Genomic DNA, 25,625 nt, shown 5'->3' with positions numbered 1-25,625 from the left:
TCAGTGTCTCTATATGAAAATGCGTAACATTAAAGTAAACATGTATTGCTTATCCTTTAAATTGACTGTCCTGAACAGGATCATTTATTGGTTTCATTTCATTGTTTGTCTACAATGAAACAACTACATTAAGATTCATACAGAAATTCTTTTATTGTCTAAAAAAATTGACAGAAAGTGAGACAACTGTGATGAAGAAGCAGACATCATTATCAATACATCCAGCTAGAAACTCCAGATCATTTCCACAGGTGTCAGTCGCTCGCTCCCTGCACAATTATTCCATCCGATTTCTTCACCTCGCTTTTCAAGGACATTTTCATGGATCCATCCCAGCACCTGATGCTCTGCCTCTTACTAATCATTAACACCTGCATGCCATCAACACAGCAATCAGTAACCATTTAAATAAAGCATTTGCAGGGGCGCTGGTGAGGAAGCCTTCCACCTACTCGTGCTCACGTGCTTTCAGCATTCCCAGTGTTCTAGCATTGCCCTGTTCGGATGCTTTTCTTTTAGCACACCTAGATTCTGTTCATGTCTAGTTCTTGTTTTCGTCTAGCCCATGTTGTTTCATGCTAATCACAGCCTAGATTACTTCGGCTAGTCTGTTCTCGCCCAGTCTGAGGCACACTAGAGGATAATCAGGACGATTTTAAGGCCAATTGCAAAATGTCCCTCAATTTTCTTCTTAAATATTTATCTTCCAAGATTATCCTGTGGTGTGGGGTGTAAAAAAAAATCTTTACACATTTAAGCGCACACACAGTAATCTTTAACCTCGATCTTTTTTTCATGTGTGAAGCAACGATAACAGCTAACAGACGAGATGAAACGCCGTTCTCCATGCAGCCATGTTGATTCATGGGAATTCTCTGACTTGAGTCAGGATCAATGATTGAGGAAAGCAACATAAAAGTGTGACGTTTTATTCCGAGAAAATACTGCAGTGGGATTTGATCCATCCAGAAAAACAGATCTGTGAAATTAGTCATTAGTTCAGATTCGATCACGTTCCGCATATACACCACTGCATCCAGTCATTCCTGTTCTGGTGTAAGATCGACTTCATTTTTGTTTTCATATTTCTCATTCTGATTTATGTTTGCAGCCACAGGATTGTGTTCATGTTGATATGTTTTATATTTGCATTAGATCCTAGTTGTGATTTATCTGCTTTCCAGCTTATAACTTTTTCTTTTCTGAACTAACTTCTTATTTGTATCTTCATTGTAAATAATTCTTTTGATTCCTTGATTCACAAGAGTTGATTCAGGTCATGCTGCGGTCCATATTCAACCTTTATCATTTTAATTCATGTAGCATTTACACATCGGAGAGAATTGATTCCACTTTTGTCTGTTTCACTGGTCAAATTACATTTTTGTGTGTTTGCTGAAAAGCCATTATTTGGTAACGTTTTTTATTAAAGATGTCTCTAATGAATCCACTTCAGTGGCAGTAATCGCTTCTTAGTGATCAAAGTCATGGTGGATTTAGAAGCGGAAACAAACCCTGTATGGCGTATGACTGTTTACAGAGCCACCAGTCATGGACATTTTGTAGAATTTAAGGGTGGAACAAATTTTCTTGTATTACTTTTCATGCATTGTGTAACTGCAAGTTGTGTTACCGCATATCTCACATTTGACATATTGACAAAAGTTTTTTCTATGGTTCAATCAAAAGGAATTGAGTATAGTCTATATAGGTTCCTTACTTAAGGGGAGATGCAGACTCTGGCAAAAGTGAAAGAAATGAAATAACAAAAGTGAAAGAAATGAAATAACAAAAGTGAAAGAAGTTAAGCGTTGCTTTTTTTAAAGCGCCTGTTCATAAAATATTAATAAGATGCTCACTTGTTATTGATGACTATAGTATGTTGTAATTTAAAGGGTTGATTCTTTCAGAAGCCAGAAATAAATAAAGGCAGAATAACATTTTTAACAGTGACACTAACACAGACACTATGCCTCATAAATCCCCTTGTAAAAATTGTATTATTAATAATAACAAAAGGCTTTCTTTGTTTCATTTTGTGCCACATTTACGCCACCACATTACAAATGAGAACATTCTGCATGTATGTTGTAATATGTTGAAACCATCATGTTTGATCAACTGAATCCAGTTGGTGTAAATGCAAAAACGAGTAGATTGATGAACTTGAGTGCAGACTATACCCGACCTCTCCCATGAGTTATAAAGACTCCCTTTTAAAAACAATGCAATAACAATGACGTGAGTTTTAGCGAATTTGATTTAAAACTATAAATATCCTTCTTATTTATTTATTTATTTTTTATTTATTTTTTTTCTTCTTTGGGATGTCTCACATTGTACTCCAAAACTGTTTGTTTTTATTTTAATGTACTCCCTGCAGGGCTTGCCATAATACATACAGTAAAATAAATGATACAGACAGTTAGACGAATACTATCCACCCTGTGCTCATTCCCGCAACTGAAGCCAGTGTCTGTACTCTGTATAAAATTAAGGCCAGCGTCTGTGAGGCCATCTGAGGTGAAGACTGACAGTAGGAGTTACGCTCACCACCCACCATCTGGTCAGAGACAGAGACAGAGAGAGAGAGAGAAAGAGAGAGAGAGAGAGAGAGAGAGAGAAAGTGAGTGAAGTGCTCTTCCTTGTGTGGGAAAGCAACAAAGGCTCAATCTCAGAGCCAGCTCTTTCGTCTTGTGTAAGGAAAGACCTACAACACAATAGCCGGCCTTACAGTTTGGCCGAGTCGCCGAACGATGTGCCCCAAGGCAATGGGTGACTCATGCTGCAAGCCTCCCTGACGCTTTTTTCTCTCCGCTCAACGACGAAGAGAAAAAGAGGAAATAAGACCCAGCTGCTGACTGAGAGCCAGAAACACATGGCTCACGATATGCCACTCAGATTGCATGCAGTAGAATCACAAAATGACCCAGAGAAAATTCTTTTTAAGGACATGGGGCACAAGACGAGGCAATTCAAGTCACGTCAAGTTACATGCTATCTCATTCACATACAGTCGAGCAAAATACTCTACCTGCAGCAGCAGGGTACAAAAAAAAAAGAAAGAACAGGATTGACAACAGGAATGACTAGCCAACATGAATGTCAAAGCTGAACAGACCAGCTATGCAAATAACATAAAATAGTGAAAGATTGTTAATTATAAAAAATCTGATTCAGTGAGTTAGAATAAACCACAACCAGTCTTACAGGTACAAATCCAGCAACACACAGAGCATGTTAATGCAAGTTGGCATAACTTTCTAACGTCACATTGTATGCCTGCCTTATTAAGCTCAAACCATTTCTCTAAACTCTTGACATGAATGACTGCTCAATATTGGTTTATCTGTTAAAAAAGGACATGTACTTTAAAAGGACTAATTTTATCACATTATTTCATAATTACAAACAATAAAGAGATGTTGAAAAAGAGAGATCATGTTGGATAAAAAGGCAACATCTAAATCAAGTGCTCCGTGGCGCATCTGTGTGCTTCAGTTTTGTAAACCTGCTCATTTGTGCAAATAGAAAAGTCATTATCATTAAAAAAAAGAGTTTATTATCTCTCTAATCCTGCAGCTGCATGACAAGTCCTTACTGGCTCAGGAGCTGAGAAGAACTCCACAAATTATTTTCCCATCAGAAGAATTACGGTTAGAATGATACGAGAAAAAATATCATGGCATGTAGAATTGTACAGCTGTACAATATCAGTATTGCTAATCATATCACATAATGCAAGTCTCATCAAAAAACCCTAATCAGAACACAGACATTATTTAGGACAATAGAAAAACATGGTTTAGATAGAAAATAAAGTTTGTCATCATGCACTGACAAAAAAAAGAGACAGCTATTCTGCAAGAAAAGGGATTTTCTAAGTGAAAATGTGGTTAAGTCGCCGAATAGAAGCTGAGCATGATTTGCTTTAAAATGATTAGCTGAAAATGTTGGACACTGCTAGCTCTTAATAAAATATCCAGTCTCTGCATTGACTAAAAAAACTTAGCAGGAGCATTTTTATTTAATGGAACAATTTGCATTAACAAAAATATTAAGGTGCCTGAAGTGGGTCAAAGTATTTTGTAGGAAAGTTTCACGGTTTGCAAGTGGAGGTGTTCGTCAAAAATACTATAAAATCATCTACAATCATAGATCTAAAAAAAAAACAATATTGAATAAACATTTAATTATCAAGCAGATTCGTAGATTTGTTTTAAATTCAATTAATAATTCAATATAGTGAAGAAAATCACCTGTTTTAATGACTTATAAGATTAATAATAATAATAATAATAATAATAATAATAATAATAATAATAAACAATAAATAATGAATAAATAATAAATTAATGAATTTGAGAAAACAGACACTTTAAACTCTACCATTAAAAATTAATTTACATTAAATCTATAAATTTTTTACATAGCTTTATTGTATGAATTACTGTTATATTTATGTAAATGCTGAATAAAAATGAATGCATTGGTATGAGTTGATAGTAAGTATGAATACCTTTTTACTAAACCTTTTCTCTCTTTTTTTGCTGTTTTTTTACGGCATGATTAATTCATTTGGCATTTAGATTTTTCCTGCATTAGTCAGTTTGACACAACAGTGAAGTACATAGAGGCAGTACTGTGAAGTGGAAGAGATGTGCTTTTATTTTCTTATATCTGAAGGCACCGGTAGGCTCTGTCACACAGGAATGCATGGAAGAAAAGGGAGACCTGTCAAAATATTTCAGAGTTCCATGAATGGAGATTTCCCAGAACCCACATGCTTTAAACATTCATCAGAATCATTCAACGGGCAATCGTGTGAAAAAGTAATGAGACCTGGCTTTAGTGATATTTATGAGTGTTGGGTTTTGCTGATGTTCTGATGTAATTGTATTTTGCATTTTGTTATGCATGACACACAGGCAGATTTGCATGGCTGACTTTAATTTACAAACTGCAGGTGAACAATAATATTGCCTTAATTAAATCCTCCTTATGCTATTGCCTCAACAACAGTAAGCATGTGTGTGTGTGTGTGTGTGTGTGTGTGTGTGTGGGTGGGTGGGTGGGTGCGTGGGTGGGTGTGTGTGTGTGTGGGTGGGTGTGTGTGTGTGGGTGTGTGTGTGTGTGTGTGTGTGTGTGTGGGTGTGTGTGTGTGTGGGTGTGTGTGTGTGTGTGTGTGTGTGTGTGTGGGTGTGTGTGTGTGTGTGGGTGTGGGTGAGTGGGTGTGTGTGTGAAGTAATTAAATAGAAGAATATGGATATGAAGAACACATGCCAAAGAAGATATGACGGGTGGTGAATTTATTTAGCAAGTTAAGGACAGCGGACTTATTCACTCCTTTTTTTTATGCAGTGTTTTTTTAATGCTGTGAAATTGCTTTGTAAAACTATATTTTGGTGACAAATAGCTAAAAGACGTGAGGGTGTTGAGTGCATTTAGCCCTGATGCTAGAAGAGTTTACAATGTGGTTTAGTCTGGCAGACTGATGACAAGATGAGATTCTTTCTCCCTCTCCCTCTCTCTCTCTTTCTCAAACACACAAACACACACACACACACACACACACAGTCACAGAGTCATGCACAGAACAACAAGCCAGACATTCCCGTTCCACTGAAGCCGTAATTATCATTTACAATATGCTGGTTGCCATTGCGTGCAGAGACAGTCAGAGAGGTTCACAGTGCCAAAGGTCAGGGGTCAGATCAGCACAAACTGGAACAATCTGCCACTGTGACACTGATTATATGAATTATTGCCTGTTGCTGTACATTTGGCTTTCTATATGTCTTTACTCATCCCAATATATTTTATTTATGCCATTGCACCATTAAATAACTGAATAATTACACCCCAAGTGTTTTTATATCCTTGGACTCCACTTTTACTCTGGCACTCAAGCACTGCCTTATTTATATTTTGCATAGACCAGGCCAAATGACTTGTTACTGGTCTCTGATGGTAGAGTTGTGTCTACTAACAAATATCCAACTCCTCTTTTTTCCCCCTGCATTTTCCATCATGTGACCAGTCACTGCCAAGCAGACTAACAGAGACATCTCCATGAAGGATGTGGTTCTAAGCCGTCACATCACTTAGTCCTCTAATGACTATTAAATTGACAGAACCTGTCAGATATGCAGGCGCATGAATAAAATACTATCCGGCGAAGGCAATACTGTTGTCTAAGAGCGTAATTACTAATGACTGATAATTGAAGTGTAAGCATTAATGTTTGAAACGAAAAGTCTGCATGACGAACCCAGGGTATATGAGTAATGAACTTCATAGAAGTAAGAAATTCCCAGAAAGCCACAGAAGAACAGAGGCATTACATGCATGGCTGAAATAGTATTAGTGCAAATAAACACAAAGCGAAGAAGACAGAAAGTAAACACTGGAGTTTTCTACTGGAGGGAAAGTCAACAGAGCTTTACTATAGACGTCTCGAAAAGGCAAAACCTCTTACCTGTTTCTCCATTCTTCATTTCCACATCTCAGATACAGGATCTAGACAGTTATGTAAATACATTTCATTAACAAAAGTCAGTTTTATTCTTAATGATTTTTATATGCAGCCATATTAAAGATGCACATAGATTTTCACTAGCATCTGAATCCATCTGTAATCTCAGTTCATTCTTGCAGCAATGACTTGGGTTCAGCTGGACTCATGAACACTGCAGGTGATAATTTGGGGATGTTACTGTGTCGGTATGAAAGAATTAGCAACAACCCGAGACCTGAACGCTGTCTCTCCCTTGTTGATCCGGACTTCTTTTGATTACATATAAATAAATGTATTTGTAAAAAAAACATGCCACAACATGGTTTGTAAATGACTCATATTTTTTAGAAATACATTTATTTCTGTGTTATCAAAAGAAATCCAAAATGTGTGTGTACAAGCATATATTCTTATATTCCTATATTCTAGAACAGTGATATCTCTGAATGAAATATCTATACTGTTTATAGGCAGTAAGAATGCAACAAATTTAATGAACCTAAGAGCAATTTTCATTAAATGAACTACAGTAAAATTAATATTCCAATCTTAAGGTGTTTGAAGGTCAAAGAAATTTTAGGAAATTTCTGTTTCAGTTTTGTTGAGTTTGGACTATGTTAAATACTAATGTTGTGTGTTTCTAGAAGAAGAAATGCATAATTTCACTAAGATACAAAAGAATCCACTGAGATCAACTAAAATAAATAAATAAATAGATAAAATAAATCAAATTAAATAATAATAATAATAATAATAATAATAATAATAATAATAATAATAATAATAATAATAATAATAATAATAATAATGTATTAATTTCACTTAGAATGTCTGCATGGAAATTTCAAACCATTTGGACCAATTGAAAATTATTTTAACTAAAAATAAGTTTATATAACTTTGTTGTACCTTTTACTATAGTTAAAATATGAACAAATATATTATATATATTTTTTAGATTATTTAGATTACATAAACTACTGAAAAATTTCAATGTAAATACCCTGTCGAACGTATTGTGATCACATAAAAAATATATAGAAATGTAATATTTATTTTAAACACACACACACACACACATTCGTTATAGCAGGCTAGTGCATGTGGTGTGCGTGTCTACAAGCAGAAGTAAAAATAAATGACAAAGGCAATGTGGCAGCGACTACAATACCCATTCTGTTTCATATTGAAAGAGCATTTTCTTTCCTTTCAGATGTAAATGACCAGAACTTGGTCTAAGTAATTGAAATATAATTTTAAAAAATCATTTTTCATGTTCACAATGAAAACGTGCCAAGTACAATAGTTTTTATGTTATTACAATCATTTTTAGCATCACTCCACTTCGAGTAACAATTGGGTTATATTGGCCTGAACAGAATCCTGGAAGGGTTAAGATGGAGTCAATCTAATGTTAGCCAGTTTAGACCAGACGCATAAGTTCTTCCAGATCTCATTCCTACCTTCCTGAACTCTGCGCACAATGCCTTCTTGTTGTGATCCATCTGCCAGGCTAAGCATCACCTTTGGACTGAGAAAGCGATCCTAAATATGATCCTAAACGTGTGTGTGTGTATGTGTGTGTGTGTATGTGTGTGTTTGACTGAGAAAACAACTCACAAACATTTTAGCCCAAAAACTGACAGAGACTCTTTCTGGCTCATCTCTAATGGCACAAAAGCAGACAGTCTGACTGCTTTACTTGGCCTGAACATCAAGTGAACTGCATGTGTGATTCTGAGCACACGGCCAACCTGGCAGCTTCCAGCAGAACTACGCTAACATTCCCCCATTCAGTGGAAATTAGGAGGTGCACGTGAGCACGTGGGCTTGATTTTGCCACCACTATTGTCAAGTTACCAAGCATCAGCTTGTATTCTTTTTTTTTCCACAACTTCAAAAGCAAATGTCAAAGCAATGCCAGATCAGATTCAGTGCTATAATTGGGACCAGGATCGATTTTGAGCGACAGTCTTGCTTCGCTGACCCATGTTTTGGGTTGAAGGTCACTGACCACATCTTCAGTGGTCAACTAAAACTGGCATTGCCTTACGAAAGCCAGAAGCAAAGAGAGAGAGAGATTCATTTCAGTCATGGAGTCACTCTGACAAAATACATAGCATGAGATAGCATTGATTGAGCTAGTATAATAAAGCTTTTGGTAGGGTTTCATTCTTTTGTTTGGGTTATGCATGCAAGTCACATACTATATTTTGACTGCTATAATTATGCCACTCAGTGGAAATCTTTTTCGACTTTATGTTGGTCGTTTTATGTCCAGCAAGTAAAATAGCTGTGATGGTGAATATAGGGAAAGAACATATCATAGCCCATCAACTGACATTAGAACAAAGAGTGCTGTTGTGTGTGCAGTTCTTCCCAGGACAGGCCAAGCGACAGGCTCAACTGCCCTCCCACGCAGGGTGGGGTCTCCCGTACGGCATGACTCACGCATACACACACACACACACACACACAGAGTTTCACACTCTGTCTCTTTCGTTCACACAGGCTTTCAAATAAACGCAAATGGAAACACATGTTACATACAGACTGCACACAAGCACATAAACAACGACACACACAAACACTTTGTCTGTCCTTGTCCTTCCTCTCTTCTTCTCTCACTGTGTGTGTGAGACTGGATACAGCACGCAAACTGAAAGCATTTGCACATATACTCCTTCAGTGACACATCGGACCTTCTCACATGAACCCAAACGGAAACACACACTGCACGCAAAAACTATGTGCAAACTGCATACACACACATACACGCACACGCACACACACACACACACGCACACACAGCCCCGCTTCCTTGACGGTGGATTTCCTTTTCAGGGAGTCACAGGTGAAAGTGTTTTGTATGGGTCTGCGTGTCTGGCTGTCTGATAGGGAGGGCGAACTTTGTTTTCACTCGCCGTCTGGGCAACAGGCCAGACTAAATAACACTTTTATAGTGCCTGTAGACCCCTCCTTTGTTAGATGGCCCTCACAGGGGCTGTTAAGAGTGTCACATCCTCTCAGCCCGTAAAAAAAGGCAGCCTTATTACTGAGAGCCACATCCTGGAGTCTGAGTATAGTATGAATAGAGCTGATCTGCACTCCAGGCACCTTCTGTAGATTTAAAATGTAAATGTATTTAATAGTTCTAGGCCTTTCTACAAAGGCACTGGGATATGATCAGCATCGGGGACCAGATATCACATAATGAGTGCATCAGCTGAGCAAAGCCATCAGTGAACCCAGGACAAGTCGAATTTGTAGTGGATATCCGGTATCAAATTTCAGAGTGATTAAGACTGCGTGGATTAATTTGATCATGTAATGGCCAGTTGCCCGGCAACGCAAACTGTTATGCGGTAAACAGAAACCAGTCTTCAAATATGAGCTCTCTCGTTTACAATGATAGCCCCTCTTTTGAGCAGATAACGACCTGTGATTTAAGATGGAATTATTGTGATTGGTGATAATATGGGTTCATGCCTAGACATTAAGACAAATGCATGGACTTTGCCACAGAAGCTACATGGCTACATACTGTGGAAAAAAATCCTAATGTAGTTACCATAAAACCTTCATTATTATGATATGGCCAGAAGAACAACACAGCCTTCTGATTTCTAACAGGACCTGTAGCTCAGGTCTGAGGACCGAACATAAAGGGTTTTTTGCGTAGAAACATAAGTCCTGAAATGTTTACAGAGGATCTGGAGGCGGTGAGTACAACCTAATAATCATCTTTAGCTCGCATCCTGGCAAATATATACACAAAATCCAAAACAAATCATTGCTTTTCTTATTTCAACGCTTGATTAAGGCCTGCGTATCCTCCAGAAAGGTCACATCACACCTACAACCGCCTTTTTACCCAGAGTTGATTCTCTAATTTAAATAAACATCCTGCAATGACCAACGGAATAATTCTCCATTTTGCTTCTTTTTTTTTTTTTCCAAACTCAGCCTCCTGCCTGCACTTTGAGGCCTGGCTGAAAACACATGCTTCCTCCTCTGTCTCTGGTGTTATTTAAGGAAAAAGGCACCCTAACCCCTCCTCTTTCTCTCTCTCTCTCTCTCTCTCTCTCTCTCTCTCTCTGCACTGGGATGGGTGTGGTTTTTTCGAAGACAAACTTCTGAATGATTTGTGTGCATGCTTCTCAGTTTCTGAGTCGTTCTAGAGGAGGAGCGTGATGCAGAGTAACGCTTAGGGCCTGGCCCGCGCTCACAGTGGAGTAAAAAGTACAAGGCTCCGTGCCTTGAGGCTCCTCTGGCTGGATATGGAACTTCTCAGGACAGCTGGGACCACAGTGAAGCTCCTTCGGAGCCTCAGAGAGCACTGTTGTGAGTAAAATAGTCGAGTTTTTTTCTTTGTTATTATTTATTAATACACTTTTGGAGCATCTAAGCTAGGAAAGTGTTGAATGGGAAAATGTACGAATGTTTTTGTAGTAACATTTAGTACACTGTATTTTAATTAACAAGTTGTGGTTTAAGAGCTCAGAAAGCAAACATTTTTGGTAACTGTTGTTGTAACAGAACTTAACTTTTTACTAATACTCAAGCATCTTAATTTGTTGATCGGTCACTTAAAAGGGATAGACCTGTGTTAAACGCGTACATTTGCTAGCGTTGCATAACAACATGAACGCATCAAACGATTAGATACTACACATGCACAGGCTCAGTTTTACACACAATGCTGAAATATATGAAAAAGAATGAATGGAAAATTGACCGCACTTGACCAGCTGCTCAAACATGGTTTGAAAAAAGAAGGGTCTTGAAACAGTTACTTAAATATAAGCGTAAAAACAGCAATGAGTCTGAGCTGCTTGTAGTATGTGAGTAGAGTTGTAAAAAACCTCACACGCTTCAAAGCGTTATTATCCACGTCATCCAAATAATTTTGTCAATTTCCCACCACCATAAAAAGATACAGGCCGGCTAGAGATAAAATGTATTTTTCCATTGGTGTTTCATGAAGTACTAGATCTACACCAGCCCTGGTGAGAGTTTACTGAAATCTGCCAATTATTTGTATTGGGATCTTAAAACTGTAACCCAAATTTGACAGGAAAACATAGATAAGTCATTAAGTTACATGAGAAACAGACTCCAACTTGGCTTTGATAGCAAGAAAAAAAGGAACCAAATTGTATAGGTGATGAAACACTTATTAGAAACATATTTCTTTCCCTGAAGCACTCCCCCATGCCGTGACTCTGGTACACAGACAATATTGGACGTGGCACAATCACTCTTGATTTGGTAGGTTTGCATGAGTGCAGTAAACAAAATGAACGCAATTTGATTTCGAGTGCCAAACAAAGGTAAACGACAAGGAACGCATTTGCATGTTGGACTGGCAGCCTGAGGCCAAATGCAGTGTTCTGACTGAACATGAACAAAGAAACAAACATCGCTAAAATTGTCTCCCATTTTCAGCAACTTTGAGGTTGGGAGTATTTCTGCCATTGACACAAACCACCTGAAATAAACCAATCTGGAGAAGGAGAATAAATAAACAAGCTTAATTTCATTCAGAGTCAGGTTTAGAGAATGGGCTGTTCAGTGCTGCTCTGTGCTCTGCACCAAGTCCTGGCAAAGAGAGAGGAAGTAAGCCATCTTTTCCACCTGACATCACTGACGTGATTAGAACAACACCGCGGCTGAAGCTCTGGATTCTCTCTCATACATCAACCAGGAGCCCATTACAATCTACAGTTTTTCTCAATACACTATATATAAAACTTCTAAAGAGTTTTATTCATGAACATGCTAAATTCAATATATCAAATTATAATTAGTTTAAAACGTACAAAAACTACCAATGCCATAAATCTACAGTGTAATACGGAGGTTTTAACAAGTTTAAGAGGCAGCGCTGATGTGGTGAAGCGTTTCTTTAACGGCCTGCGTAAAATCATGGCTTCAACTTTATTGAAAATTTTCAGAGGTCTTAGTCAAATCTGAGATATTTTTTGACAAATTTAGAATTTATTATAATAATTTTTTTTTTGTATTAGGTTATCTGATATGTATCACTGTTTAATTCAATCTCTGTGCACACAGTGAAGTGTACAACATATTTATATCCTAGACATACTGAATACAGTGTTTTAGGCCATGTTGAAATTTAAATAAGAAAACATTTAAGCAAAAAAAGAAGCAAACACCTTAATTTAGTCTAATAGCCAAAAACTAATTTTTTAAAAATTATTTTTAGATGCTATGAAATATTACATTTATACAACTCAAAACACATGGGTGCTATTATTTTTTAGCAAACAAAAAATGTAAAATAAGTGAAAAACAGAAGCAAAATAAAATTGTTCAGTTCACAAACTGTTCATTTGAATTTGTGATTGAAATTTGAACGATTTTGTTACAGAGAAATTTTTCTACAAATAGCATTTGGTAGCTGAATTGTGTGTGTGTGTGTGACAGAGAGAGAGAGAGAGAGAGAGAGAGAGAGAGAGAACGAGAGAGAGAGCGGACAAGCGGAAATGACTGCGCATTACTGACGAATTAAATTAAATAAGAAGGGGAGATGACATCATGAATACCCACATTAGAACAAATCATGATCTGATTTAGATTTGTAGATTGTGCATCAAATAAATCAAAAAGAAAAAGAAGAAATATGCACATGCTAAATAAAAATATATTGTCCGAAAGTGAACGGATCATGAGAAATACAGCTTCTATATACTGAACACTGAATAGTTCACTTTACAGGCACTTTAATGAGAAATGCTGACTCTCAGACCTCACTCTAATGTTTCCAGCGTTAAAGTGCATGTAAATATCTCCAAAAACAACACTAAATGCATAATTACAATTATAAAATGCATAAACAAAAAAAAAATAGTTTTTCTGTAATAATTTACGTCAAACAAACTGAAAGTGTGACCCAAGGTAAAGTCCAAGGTAGATTTACTATATTTTCCAGGCCCAATAAAACACCCAAATTCTCCTCACATGGGTCCAGTTGGGAAAAAAGGGCTTTGGCCACTATGTCTCAGCTTCCACAAGGGTATGCGCACCACATAAACCTGACACATAAAATCACTTTTATTTCAATAATTTGCACTATAGGAGAAGAAGGGTGTGATGTCTCATTCAATACATCAGTATTATTAAAAGAATCCCACTGAGCCGAGTCACGTGATCGTTGATAGTAGGATCCAGCTGCCTTCAACATTTTTATTTTCAGAATATTATTTTTTTACATGAACCTGTTTCTAATCATGTGAAACGAAAGTGCATTTAGTCAGAGCCCAGTACTTGCTGTTTCCTCCTATTGTACCTTATCTGCGGTAGAGTCCTTATGTCTGCTGCACAGTAAATAATTTTCAGAGTTGTTCTGCTTCCTGATTAAACTGCCGGCCAAAACGGCTGTTAGACCTTTACTGAAAGACCTGCCTTTGTGCTATTATTGTCTTTTTCTTCAGCCATTTCAAAGGAAAAACAAAACAGGTGATAGATTTTTTTTTTTTTTCATTAAATAATTTGAGCAAATGATTACATTTCCTGTTATTACCTGTTCCAATGTGTTTCCTTGAACATGGAGACCTTCACTAAATGTGTTTTTGTTTACATTAAAATCTGATAACAGGCTGAACACCTGTCGTTTCTATAATTATTTAATCAACTCATAAATCTATTGCACTTTTGTTCTTTAGCAGTTAACTGTAAAAATGTACACCATTATCATAACATAGTCAATACAGTAATAAATTTCTATCTATGTTTTTCTTAGAGCCTGGAGATTAGTAGATATAACTGCAAAGCACAATATCTACGATCATTTAAAATCCTGGCATATAGCCCTGCAGCCCTCTGGACAAACCGGATGTCATGTCCTGATTATTTCCAGAATACTCTCATTATCAGTGGATCTGGAAGCACATGTACAGTGGAGAAACTTCAGTAACGAGTGTTGTGTCTGTAACTCAAGATGTATGATTGGAGTATGGTCTAGAGTCAACTTTCTGTCCTAGCATGCCCTCTGTGTCTGTGTGAGAACATGTGTTTGTGAGTTTTAGGTTGCTGGGGGCTTTTTTGTTTTGTTTTTTGTTTTTTCTTTCAGATTCTTGTTCCCACTGCTATGGGGAACAAGACTTTGATTATTACTACGTGTCTGCATCATGACTTTTTTGTTTAGCCACCATTCCACATTTCCATCTTTTTACCAGACACAAACTCAATGTTGTCTGCACCATCGAACTAGAGAACACGCACACCTGCTTCTAATCATGCAGTGCCTGCCATTGTCCACTTAAGTGCTTCCTCCATGCCAGGACAAGAGTATGATGTAAAAGAAACTTGTCCAGTCATGTGCCCTGGTCTTAAACACGCTATATTGAGCCTGCAATGCCGTCGTATTAGGACGAGTATATATACATATATACATGGGAAGCTATTGTTGTTCTCAATTTTCGTCTTAGTGCAGTGGAATAGATCACATAGGTCAAGTGAATAAAAGCAAAGGGCCTCCACTTCTCTGGACGTTACATTACAGCTAATTTCATGCTTCTGTGTAAATGGAAAATGTAGCAAGCAGAGGTCAAGATTCAAGTTGCATGTGATTTCACAATGATTTATCCTTTTTGCACTGAGTTGGAAAGAAATCAATAAAAAGAATAGGGGGGAAAATCGCTAAGAATATTTATTTCTGCAAATCGTCTAAGATTATAATCCTTTCAAACCAAATAAATAAATATTTTTACAATGAATATTGCATATTTTATGTGTATAATGTTTAAAAAAAAAAAAAACAATTGCTCTGTGTGGGATTTCACTTTATTTTTATGTCATGGAAATAAATAATTAATTCTTTACATTAAAACAGCACTGCAAAGAGTAGAGCAAAATGTAAAGCAAAACAAAAACAAATCTTTTCTTTCCAAATTTAGCACTGACAAATGTACGTGCTAATCAGGTGGACATGTAGGCTATTCTGCCTTCGATTTCCTTTTAGTTCGAATATAAAGGTTTCGACGTCTAAACAGATAATGCTATGTTTCATTCACCTAATATAAATTCAAAGACTTCATAGTAATGACAGACTCTATACTTTCCAGAGCTTATATATATTAAAAAAAACAATCTTTTACCATGAGTGAAATGTGTTACAGTGAAATACAGATGAGATTTCAGTGAACAGACCTGTAATTTTCTTCTAGACAGTCTCCTGGATGTTTTTTTAACGATGATTTTATATAATAGGTCGTTTTATTTTCTAACTTATTTGGGCAGACCTAAGTGGTACATCTTTCTACGTGTAGTGACTGGATAAGATAAGTGCGTAAATTAAGTTTGAGTCAAGTCTATAGGCAGTGGGTTTTTTTTTTTCCGATAGCCTCCCGGCATATTAAGTGGGAGAGATCTGACTTATGCTCTGACTTTTTTGCTAATGCATTACTAAGACTAAATCTCACTTTTTAATGATAATGTTAACATCTTTGTGGCTAGTGACTCACATAAAAATGGCAGCTAGAACATTTCACATCTTTTAGATGTCGTTTAATGACATAATTTCCATTAATTTTATGAACACTTTGGTGGCTGGGATGAAACTGACTTTTTTTTTCATACTCATATTGTTTTAATGTGCTATAAGCAGAATGTGCAGAATATTAGGGAAGATAAGAGTGAGTCTCAGAAAACTGATATAGTAGTTTTGTCGATGTGACATTACCAGCCAATAATATGTGATGGTTAAAAAGTCTAAATGCGTTTTATGGACAGTCTGTCTCTTTCTTTTTGAAGAGGTGGCACTGAAATGGAGAGCCTTGTTTATTCTGGACTCTATTTCCTTATTTCCTGCTCACACTATTTCACGGAGGTGGGATAAATATTTTGAGAGGCCATATTTGCTCTTTTGCCTAGCCTAGAGGGGAAAAGGTAATAGTCAGCATTCATTTTGCTTTGGCCAATTAGGGATAATATTACTTGTGCACGCATGGTTAGTATACATGCCAAATTCATTTAGCATCCACCAACGTAATATTATTTTAAAATTTACACTTGATATATATATACATATATTGCTAATTCATATGTCCGAAAGAGAACTTTCAGCTTTCCCAATATCTTCTTAGGATCTACTGTGTATTTGCAGTTTCAAGGCAGTTAGTATTGACATGCAAGTAATTTCTGACTGCAGAAAAGAATGTTTGTATGTATAGTAAAGGTGGACAAACACTATGCTTTCAGCCTCTGTAATCTAATTCAGCTTTCAACTATTTTGCCGGTAACATTGAGACGACATCCAATTATTTGCATGCAATGCCACCAAGTGTTCTATTGTATACTCAGCGAAGTATGTTGTACTTATGTTAAAATGGAATGAAAGGTTTCTTCTCACCTTTTCAGAGCTGGTTCCATCTTGTTAAAGAACATCTGGAGAAAATATCTGGAGAGCTACTTATTGGGAGTGGACTTTGAAGAAAAGAGACGTTACGTGTCATTTGGGAAAGTAAGGCTGTTGCAATGTTTTTGTGTACGGTGCAATATTGAAACCCTTTGGTCCAGACAGAGGAACATGTCTGTGCTTTACTTTAGTGTATTTCAAAGGGAGAAAAAAAACAGCCATTAGCTTTTGCTGCAGAATGGAGCGTCCTCCGGGCTCTTAATATGGCCCATAACGCAATTACACACTGGCTATGGCCGCGCTAATGAGAGACAACTACATCTAAACATCTCCACATGCACAAGGTCATGGCTAACTTTAGACATGATGCACGTTATTGCGGTGAGCTAGTCCATGTTGAAATAATTAGATGAAATATTACAACCGATCTGACTGAATTATGAATCTATTATTTAGCCATTGCTGTGTCCATTCTCAGTCATGTGCTTTAGCTCAAAGTAAGGTTCGGTGACAATTATTTTCACATGATTGACAAACATTTCCAAAGCTGCTAATAATTTGATGTGAAGGGACCTCTCTTGTCAACACAAAGAATACTTGGTGGTGAAGTGAACACTCAGTATGCTGACACACATACATACACCTCCCCAAGTTGTCAGAAGGTCAGGCAAACACAGGACACTAAGGCTCTATTGAGCATGTGTTTTCTCAGGTGAGCGTAGGCAAATGAGTCCTATGAGTAAAATGTGAAAGATGAGACTGTATGATATGCATTAGTACGGTTTTGTGTGTGTCTGTGTGTGAGTGTAATTAATGGGTGATGACTGACCAAGCCTAGAGTGTGAACAACTGCAGCCAAGCCTTTTGCCTCTCTCGCTCTCTCCTCACTGGGGCAGCTGGAGGGATTCCTGGCAGAGTGATTTGGGTCTAAATCAAAAAAATCACATTGCCAGGGATTTCCAACCAGCTGCAGGCCACTCGCTTCAACAAGTAAAGGCTACAAATGTCCTCGGACATGTCCTCTGCAGTATTTACGTTTACACTGCATCTCACATAGCTAACCCTTACCTCAGTAATCCCCCCAAGGCAAATCTCAGAAGCTGTAAAGATGCCCTGTCTGCCTTGAAGCCTGAGGAAGAATAAACAATAACGAAGGAAGGCTAAAGCAGTGAAATCAATTCAAACTTTTGAACATACAGTAAATGTAGGTTCCAACCTTCATAGCACTGAACGTCTTTCATTTATTTCAGAGCATAAACACTCAGACTCCCACTGATGGCTGTGGTTTTATGAATTGGAACGGGATACGGGACTTTGGTGCCATGCAGCCGTATGTGGGATCACAGTATAAAAAAGACTGTGGCTTCTGTGCTTGAGGTGGTCTTTAAAACCTACATGTGGAAAGAATTGGAATTATCACCATCATACTTTGATGCATAAGTGTATGTTGAGAAAAAAAAATGTGTTAATGAGTTCATTAGGCACATGGATATGGTTCTGATTCAGTCTAGAATTTTTAAGACAAAGATTTAGTAGAATTCTAAGGGAAGGAATGAAGCAAAGAAAAACAGAGACTTTGCAGTGCTGGTGTTGAATGGGATATTTAATTAGTCTTGTAAAAAGGAAAGAAAGAAAGAAAGAAAGAAAGAAAGAAAGAAAGAAAGAAAGAAAGAAAGAAAGAAAGAAAGAAAGAAAGAAAGAAAGAAAGAAAGAAAGAAAGAAAGAAAGAAAGAAAGAAAGAAAGAAAGAAAGAAAGAAAGAAAGAAAGTTACTGCAATACTTTGATGCACTTTTTTTAACATCTCAATTTACCATAGATTGATTGGATGATATTTTCCCCCAGTGACCTCCATTGTGGAAGAATTATCCCAAGAACCACTTCCAATCATAGTTAAAATGTAATAATGTGTATACAAGTGGAAATAAGCTGAAATGGCCACTCTCCCCATTCAGACTGTGCCAGTGACCAACATCAGTGATCTTTGGGTTGTGGTGTGGTAGAAGGCAGAAAAACAAGGACAACTTGAAAAAGAAGACTTTGCACAGGCACATGAACACAGGAGAAGAATGAATGGCTCTGATAAGGTGGGCTATATATGCTAAGCGTCACTCTGTGATGTTTCGTGAGGTGCAGGACTTGGCTTGCTTTGTGAACAGATCCGGGAAAAGGCCGTGTTCACAGTGGCTAAGTTCCGCTCCTCTGAGGCTAACTCTCAGAATTTCTCGAAGCCAGTAATCCAGGCACTATGTGTAACAGACTGCAAGAGTAAAGCCCACTGACCTAAGGTAAGCTTTTCCTGTCATATTTGAATGATCATTTTTACACAAATAGGAAAGGAACTGATCCTGAATCAGCATTCTGTCATTGTGGCAGTTTGTAAACACAGGCTTTGGGTGCCAGCTTTCATCTCTCGCCAGGGTAATCTGACTAAGTACGTTCTTATCCATAGGAACATGCACATGATGAATAGTATAGAGAGACTATATAGGCTGAGACAAGTCCTCACGGGGAAAAAAATGATTATTCAAACATTGTATAGCTTGAACTCTTTCATGTGTAAAACCAGGTCTCTGTTTAAAGAAAAAAAAGGAACTGAGGTACACAAAAAGCCACATCAAGCACCAAGTCACACACCCACAACACATGTTTTGACAGGAACATCTGTATATATATATATATATATATATATATATATATATATATATATATATATATAATCATAACGCATTGAGTAGACAAGTCTTTACAAAATCATGAAAGGAGGCCAACGTATTTTCTTCAAACACTACTTTTAGTTAAGAATCATTTTATTCACCATAATCATTTCTAAGGGACCATAATAAAAACAGCTGTCACAGATGTATACATCAAGCAACACGTTTGATGGTTTCAAGCATTTGAGCACAAGGTACATGGAAACGTCACACATATGATATGCCCACGGATATTTTCACCTTGACAGGGAAATCCAAGACAGCAACAAATCCAGTACAATGTGAGTGATGTATGTTGGGATTGTGAGTAGGAGGATTCAGGATTCTTATCCATATGGACAAGCTGTCAAAGGTTTTTTGACTCTGATAACTCATTGGCAAGAAAAAGGAGGAGGACTGGGCTCAACCTCCTGTGCCTACTGAGCTGATAACAGTTGGTAAAGCATGCACTGGCTCAGTTCAGCAGGAACCGGAGTTAGGCCCCTTACTGCGCCAAGCTGATGCCAGATATACAGCATCCTCATCTGCACACTCTGGGGGTTTAAGATCAATGGAGGAAAGCTGTTGTTTCGTCTTTAAGCAGATTCCCGAAGCTGAGCTTTTCCAGGCGGGTTTCTGACCAAGTCATTTTCAACATATGTTTTCATTCAACAAATAAACTGTCAAATTAGTTGATCCCAGACACACCATCATTTATTTACAGTTAACGAAGGAGATCTGTTTTTCTTACTGTGTCCATAAAAAATAAAATTAAAAAATGGAAAAAAAAAACCTTTGTTTTCTTTTGTTGGTTTATAGATATTTATAGGCACGTTGTAATTCTATCCTCTTTCCTGCTCTAAAGCGCTTCTCCTCAGCAATATGTTATTAATAGGCTGACAAGGAATGTTTTGTCTCCTAGCAGGTAGTGTTTTGTGCGACTGCAAGGCTCCTCCAGGCTTTATGGTAATCCTTACTGTCACATTATGGATGATTTAAGGCCTCTTTTTCTCATGAGAATATGACTCCAATATGGGTGAGGGACTCATTTTCTCAAGGAGATGATGAAAGGTATTGTGGTTGTAATAACTACTACTACAAACTGAGTAGAAAGATGTTGATTACAGTTGCATAGGAGAGTAAATAAGGTACTGAAGAGCCTGAAGAGTACTCTTCAAAAGGTACTTTAAGGGTCCTTTAAGGATACGTTGGATAATTCTACCTGAACCCTTTTGGACAGGAACACTGTTCTATATTGGACCTTAAAGGATTTCCCCAAAGGGACACCCAAAGAATCCATTTAAAATTTCCTAAGAGTAATCATTTACTTGTTTGTGTGTGTGTTTTCTTGTTCTTTCGTTCCCACCACAAGCAGGTGGTCTGAGAATCAGGGAGGACATTAATCATGACTAATAGCCCTAATTTCATCCAAACAGCAGTAATCTACAGGCAAATGAGACTTAACTTCAGGGCTCCATATGTATGAATTAATGCACAAAGAGTGGTGTCCAAAATCACTAGAGAAAATCATTACAAATTATATTACTGACAACAATTTAAGTGAAAACTGGAATCGTTGAAATGACATTGACATGAATTTCACTATTTTTAGCATGTGGTTCGTTTCCTTTTTTGCTTTTTTGTTCGTTTCCTTTTTTGCGCACTGTGAACTCGAGCTGGCATGGACTCCCCAAGTTTGTGCAAAAGCTAATGATTCATTTTAGATCAAATCCATTAGAGTGTCTGAACACATGCTTCAATAAAAGAGTTCAAATATGAAGAAAATCTGACCTTTTGTAAATTCTGAAAATTCTGTTTATTCCCAATTTTAATTAAAATAATAATATCCCAGTTTTTTTTCAGTGTGTTATCAGCACCTGTGTTTCTCTGACAATTTGTCATTTGACTCTAAGTAACGTAGTTCCCAGTAGTAACTAATGAACACAGTAGAGACACAGTAGTGTTCCCAATACCTGTCCAGAAAAAGCCTGGAAGGGATTAATTAATTCTATCTCATGCACAGCAGGTAATTGTGCTCTTGACATTATTTCCATTTAGAAAGGAAGGAAATTACTTTACAATGTCTTGGAAGGCAAATAGAAATCTATATGTATAGATCACACATTAAATTGGGCCAGCAGACACACCAAAGCAGAACTACTTGAAGGAGCTTAATTCTTAAAGAGCACTGTAGAATAAAGTAAACTGCTTAAAAATACATTCTATATTTTATATTCTACTTAATTAGCTGGTGGCTGTAAGCTTTACTTTTGGCATCAGTAGGCAACTGGTAAGAAATAAAAGACAATTGACGTGTTGCAGCCCACTGTGCTTTTGTTCCAGAAAGATCCGTGTGCTTTTGTCGCCTTAGGAGCTTAGAGTAGGTGGACAATAGAAACAAAGAAGGAAACAAATGCATGAACATGATAAAATTGAATAAATAGAAATCGCAGGCCCAATTTCAAACTTACATTATGCACCCTAGATATATTTACCTAATAAATGGCATGATTTAATATAAACAACTGTTTAAGAAGCCATGTCGTTAAGAAGTTAATGGGTTAAGCAGGTTTTTGGTTTTGCCTACTGATTATGAACTCGGACAGTATTTTCTCTGCATTGAATTTAAAACCAGGGTATGTCATCTTTCATAAGAGTCAATGAACTGCTTAAACAGTCAGTGTTGCATTAACATAGCATAGAATACAACACGATATGCACCAGCAGACCTGAAAAGTTTATGTGAAAGGTACAAGAAAGAAAAACAGGACATTGAGGAGTTGGTGGTTCTTGCAGCAAAAATCAATAGCCAGAATATCAATATCTCACAAATAATTAAAAATCTCTCTCTCTCTTTCTCTCTCTCTCTCTTTCTCTAGATATACTGATAGATAGATAGATAGATAGATAGATAGATAGATAGATAGATAGATAGATAGATAGATAGATAGATAGATAGATAGATAGATAGATAGATAGACAGATAGATAACATAGTGGAGTCCAAAAGTCAGAGAACCCTAGTGAAAAGCTTCTATTTTGCAACAATTTTCAATAAAAAATGATATGATGTCATTATATGATGACTTCGTAGTCATTTTTAGTCATTTTTTTTTGCTTTAATGACAGTGTGCACTTGAGTTGCCATGGGCTCCACAAAACCTTATGATCCATTTTAGATCAAATCCATCAGTGTCATCTGAACATGTGATTAAGAGATTATGCTGGAGGAAAATCTAAATATCTGAAAGGTTGTATTTCATCTGCTTGGATTTACATCACTGCATGGTTTGTGTCACCTTCACTACAAATCAATATAAAGTTATATGTCAACTTTCTACTCTAATAAAACACCTCTAAATCCTGGTGAGAGTGATCTCTTCCAAGATCCAAAGCCCCCATCCACGAGGCTCGCTGCATGGTTTGATTAGTATCAAAGAAAAAAGATTTAAATCATAAGCTATGGCCTCCACACTCACCGAATTTCAAGAACTCAATGGGAGATTTGGAAGCGAGGTCTTACACAGTGCACCATCATCAAATGCCTGATTGAAGCAATACCTTTCAGAAGAATGGTGTTCATCTCTCTGGTACAGTTCCAGCGCCTTGTAGAATGTGTGCCAAGGTATGTAGACACTTCATGTCGGTTTTTCCTTTGATATGTTCCCTATCTGTACCTTCAGTTTTGTATAACTCTTTTCTTTTTAGTAGTTTAGGGGAAGAGTAATACTTAGAATAATAACACCGATAATGGAAGGAATAAAAAATCCTTCATGTAATAAATCTGCCAGAATAGGGGTAAATATTTAATGCATCTAAAACATCATTGATCATTATATTTGTTTTGGAATCAGAGGACAGCTAATCTAGTAATATCTGACCCTTTAGAAGTACAATCCAAAGTAACTAATGATGTTCCATTCAAACCATGTAAATGAGACAGTAAGTGCAGAAGGACGTTTGCTCTTCACAACAGCTCAAAAGCAAGAATATAAAATAATCTACTTTAAATGGCTGTCTCAGCAGCCGCTATCTTTTTCTTTCTAGCATGCCTTTAGGTTTCTGAATTCATTATAACTGGGTTTCTTCCAGTTAATGTGCTGCATTTCAACAAGAGACCACTTCCTTTATAGCTTGTGCAGTGACAGCGGCAAGTTTATCCCCATAAGCTCTAAAAGCAGGCGTACATTCAGGCTGTCTCTGTGTGCCTCTCCTGTCTTTCTTCCAGCACTTCTGTGGGCTTCATGGCCACTTAAAAAGCACAAGCCCTCTTTTTCAACCTTTGTCAATAAAAAGGATCTGGGGGAAAAAAGAAAAAAATGTGGTCTTTCATAGTCACAAAAGGGAGCTAACACAAGATTAAGATGCATTACCTCATTGGATTCATGCAAGCAGTCAAGGAGAGTTTGTATTCGTATGTCTTCAGTTCATGATCAGAGCCTGTACAAGCGACATTTTCTTTTTCAGCGAGCACAAACTGTGGTGGCTTTCGCTTAGTGCCCATCTCTCAAAGGGTTGGCTGCTCTGCGATGACATTCCAGTCCAACAGACACTAAAGCACATGCAGCTTTATTCTTTAACTACATGTTTTGCTCATTAGCAAGTATAAGCTTGATCGACATTTTCGCTGTAAAAATTTGGATTAAACTTTGATTCTGCCAAAATGTCAATGCATGACTCTGTATGACGCAATGTTATAACTGAAAATATCAAACAAAGTAATATTTCAGTCAACATTTAATGATGAATAAATGTACTGTAATACATTATAGTCTAATAAAATAATAGTCTATATTTTATAAAAATACGATATGAATATAATATAAAAAAAAACATCTGCAGAATAGTAGCATAGTGTGTCTACGTTTCACACACACACACACACACACACACACACACAAAGAGATATTGCTATTAAGTAAAGAAAAGTGTCTATGTATTAATTGTATGAATGTTTGTATACCAGTCAATACAGCAAGAAAGTTGTTCAAAGAGACACATAACAGTGCAGTGTCTATGAACGATATTTTCCGTGACAGCAACAGCATTACTACCATGAGAGCAGCTCTAATCAAATCCAGGAGACATTGTGTGTCCATGTGTGTATGTGTGGGAGAGAGAGAGAGAGAGAGAGAGAGAGAGGAGGTGGGTAATTATACTACATAGCACGCACACTCTGGTCAGAAAGGGGAGGAGAGGGGTTGATGAGGTATAATAATCAGACACACTTGCATTTTAAAGTAATATCATTTTCATCCTAAAAGAGGAGAGACCCCAGATGACAAAATGTCTTGGGGTAAACCTTTTCTAGTTGAATGCCCTTAGTTTCATTTATAGACGGGTTAAGGATCTCAGTTAGTTACTAAAAAGAGGAAAAAGGACAGAGTGTACTGTAAATATAAGAAATGCTCATGTGATACATTTACACAAGAACACAGCAGCCATTCCACCAATAATATATCGTATATAATACAGTATACGCCCCTGTAGGGGAGGAAAACTGTAATCAGGGATCAGGCACGCAAACACTACTTTCCTCCTGCACAAATACAAGTGGATTGAGGACAAATAGTCACAGAGCTGTGACCCCAAACAGGAAGATACTGTTACATTAATCGCTCAAGATGAACTTTTTACTTTCTCACATGCAGCATTTGCTTTTCAAAAGAAAAAAAAATATATGGGAACATCGGATCAGGGGATGTATTTTCTCAGAAAGAGCTCCTCCTCGCAAATGAGAAAAGCTATTCATCTGTTTCCTCATCTCGGCAACCAGATGTCATTTCTGCAGCTTCCTTCAATTTCTCGGCGCAGAACATTTTTGATAGTCATGGTTCTCTATCAGATTTTTACTTTCATGTCAAGGGGTTTCCCACCCATTTTTATATATTTTACATCTAACTGTTTTAGAATATCATAATACAGTATACACATATACTAAGAGACAACCACTAAACCATTCACACACACACACACACATCTGATCAAAGAAAAAATCAAATCTGACTCAAGCTTTTCAGTCTGTAGTCTTTCA

At 37.1% G+C, this 25,625-nt stretch overlaps 1 protein-coding gene and 1 long non-coding RNA gene across 4 annotated transcripts in view; one reads left to right on the top strand and one right to left on the bottom strand.

The window, feature by feature from the left end:
- Positions 1-2,381: 2,381 nt before the first annotated feature.
- On the bottom strand, positions 2,382-8,176 carry LOC131355729 (uncharacterized). Its single transcript, XR_009204909.1, has 3 exons — positions 7,981-8,176; positions 6,479-6,519; positions 2,382-2,563 (listed from the first exon to the last, which is right to left on the bottom strand). It is a non-coding gene; the product is annotated as an uncharacterized LOC131355729 (long non-coding RNA).
- Positions 8,177-10,689: 2,513 nt separating this feature from the next.
- The window catches only part of kif2c (kinesin family member 2C), a 29,346-nt gene continuing 14,410 nt past the window's right edge, over positions 10,690-25,625 (top strand). The window contains exon 1 of one of the 3 annotated variants that reach the window (XM_058395054.1): positions 10,690-10,861. In XM_058395054.1, coding sequence (XP_058251037.1) covers positions 10,798-10,861 — 64 coding nt within the window. In that variant the 5' untranslated portion in view covers positions 10,690-10,797. The remainder of the gene's footprint in view (positions 10,862-25,625) is intronic. The other 2 variants (XM_058395049.1, XM_058395052.1) reach the window with 2 other exon arrangements.

Source organism: Hemibagrus wyckioides, linkage group LG07 (assembly GCF_019097595.1).
Source record: "Hemibagrus wyckioides isolate EC202008001 linkage group LG07, SWU_Hwy_1.0, whole genome shotgun sequence".
NCBI classification, from domain to species: Eukaryota; Metazoa; Chordata; class Actinopteri; order Siluriformes; family Bagridae; genus Hemibagrus; species Hemibagrus wyckioides.
This window is presented reverse-complemented; position numbering and strand designations above follow the sequence as displayed.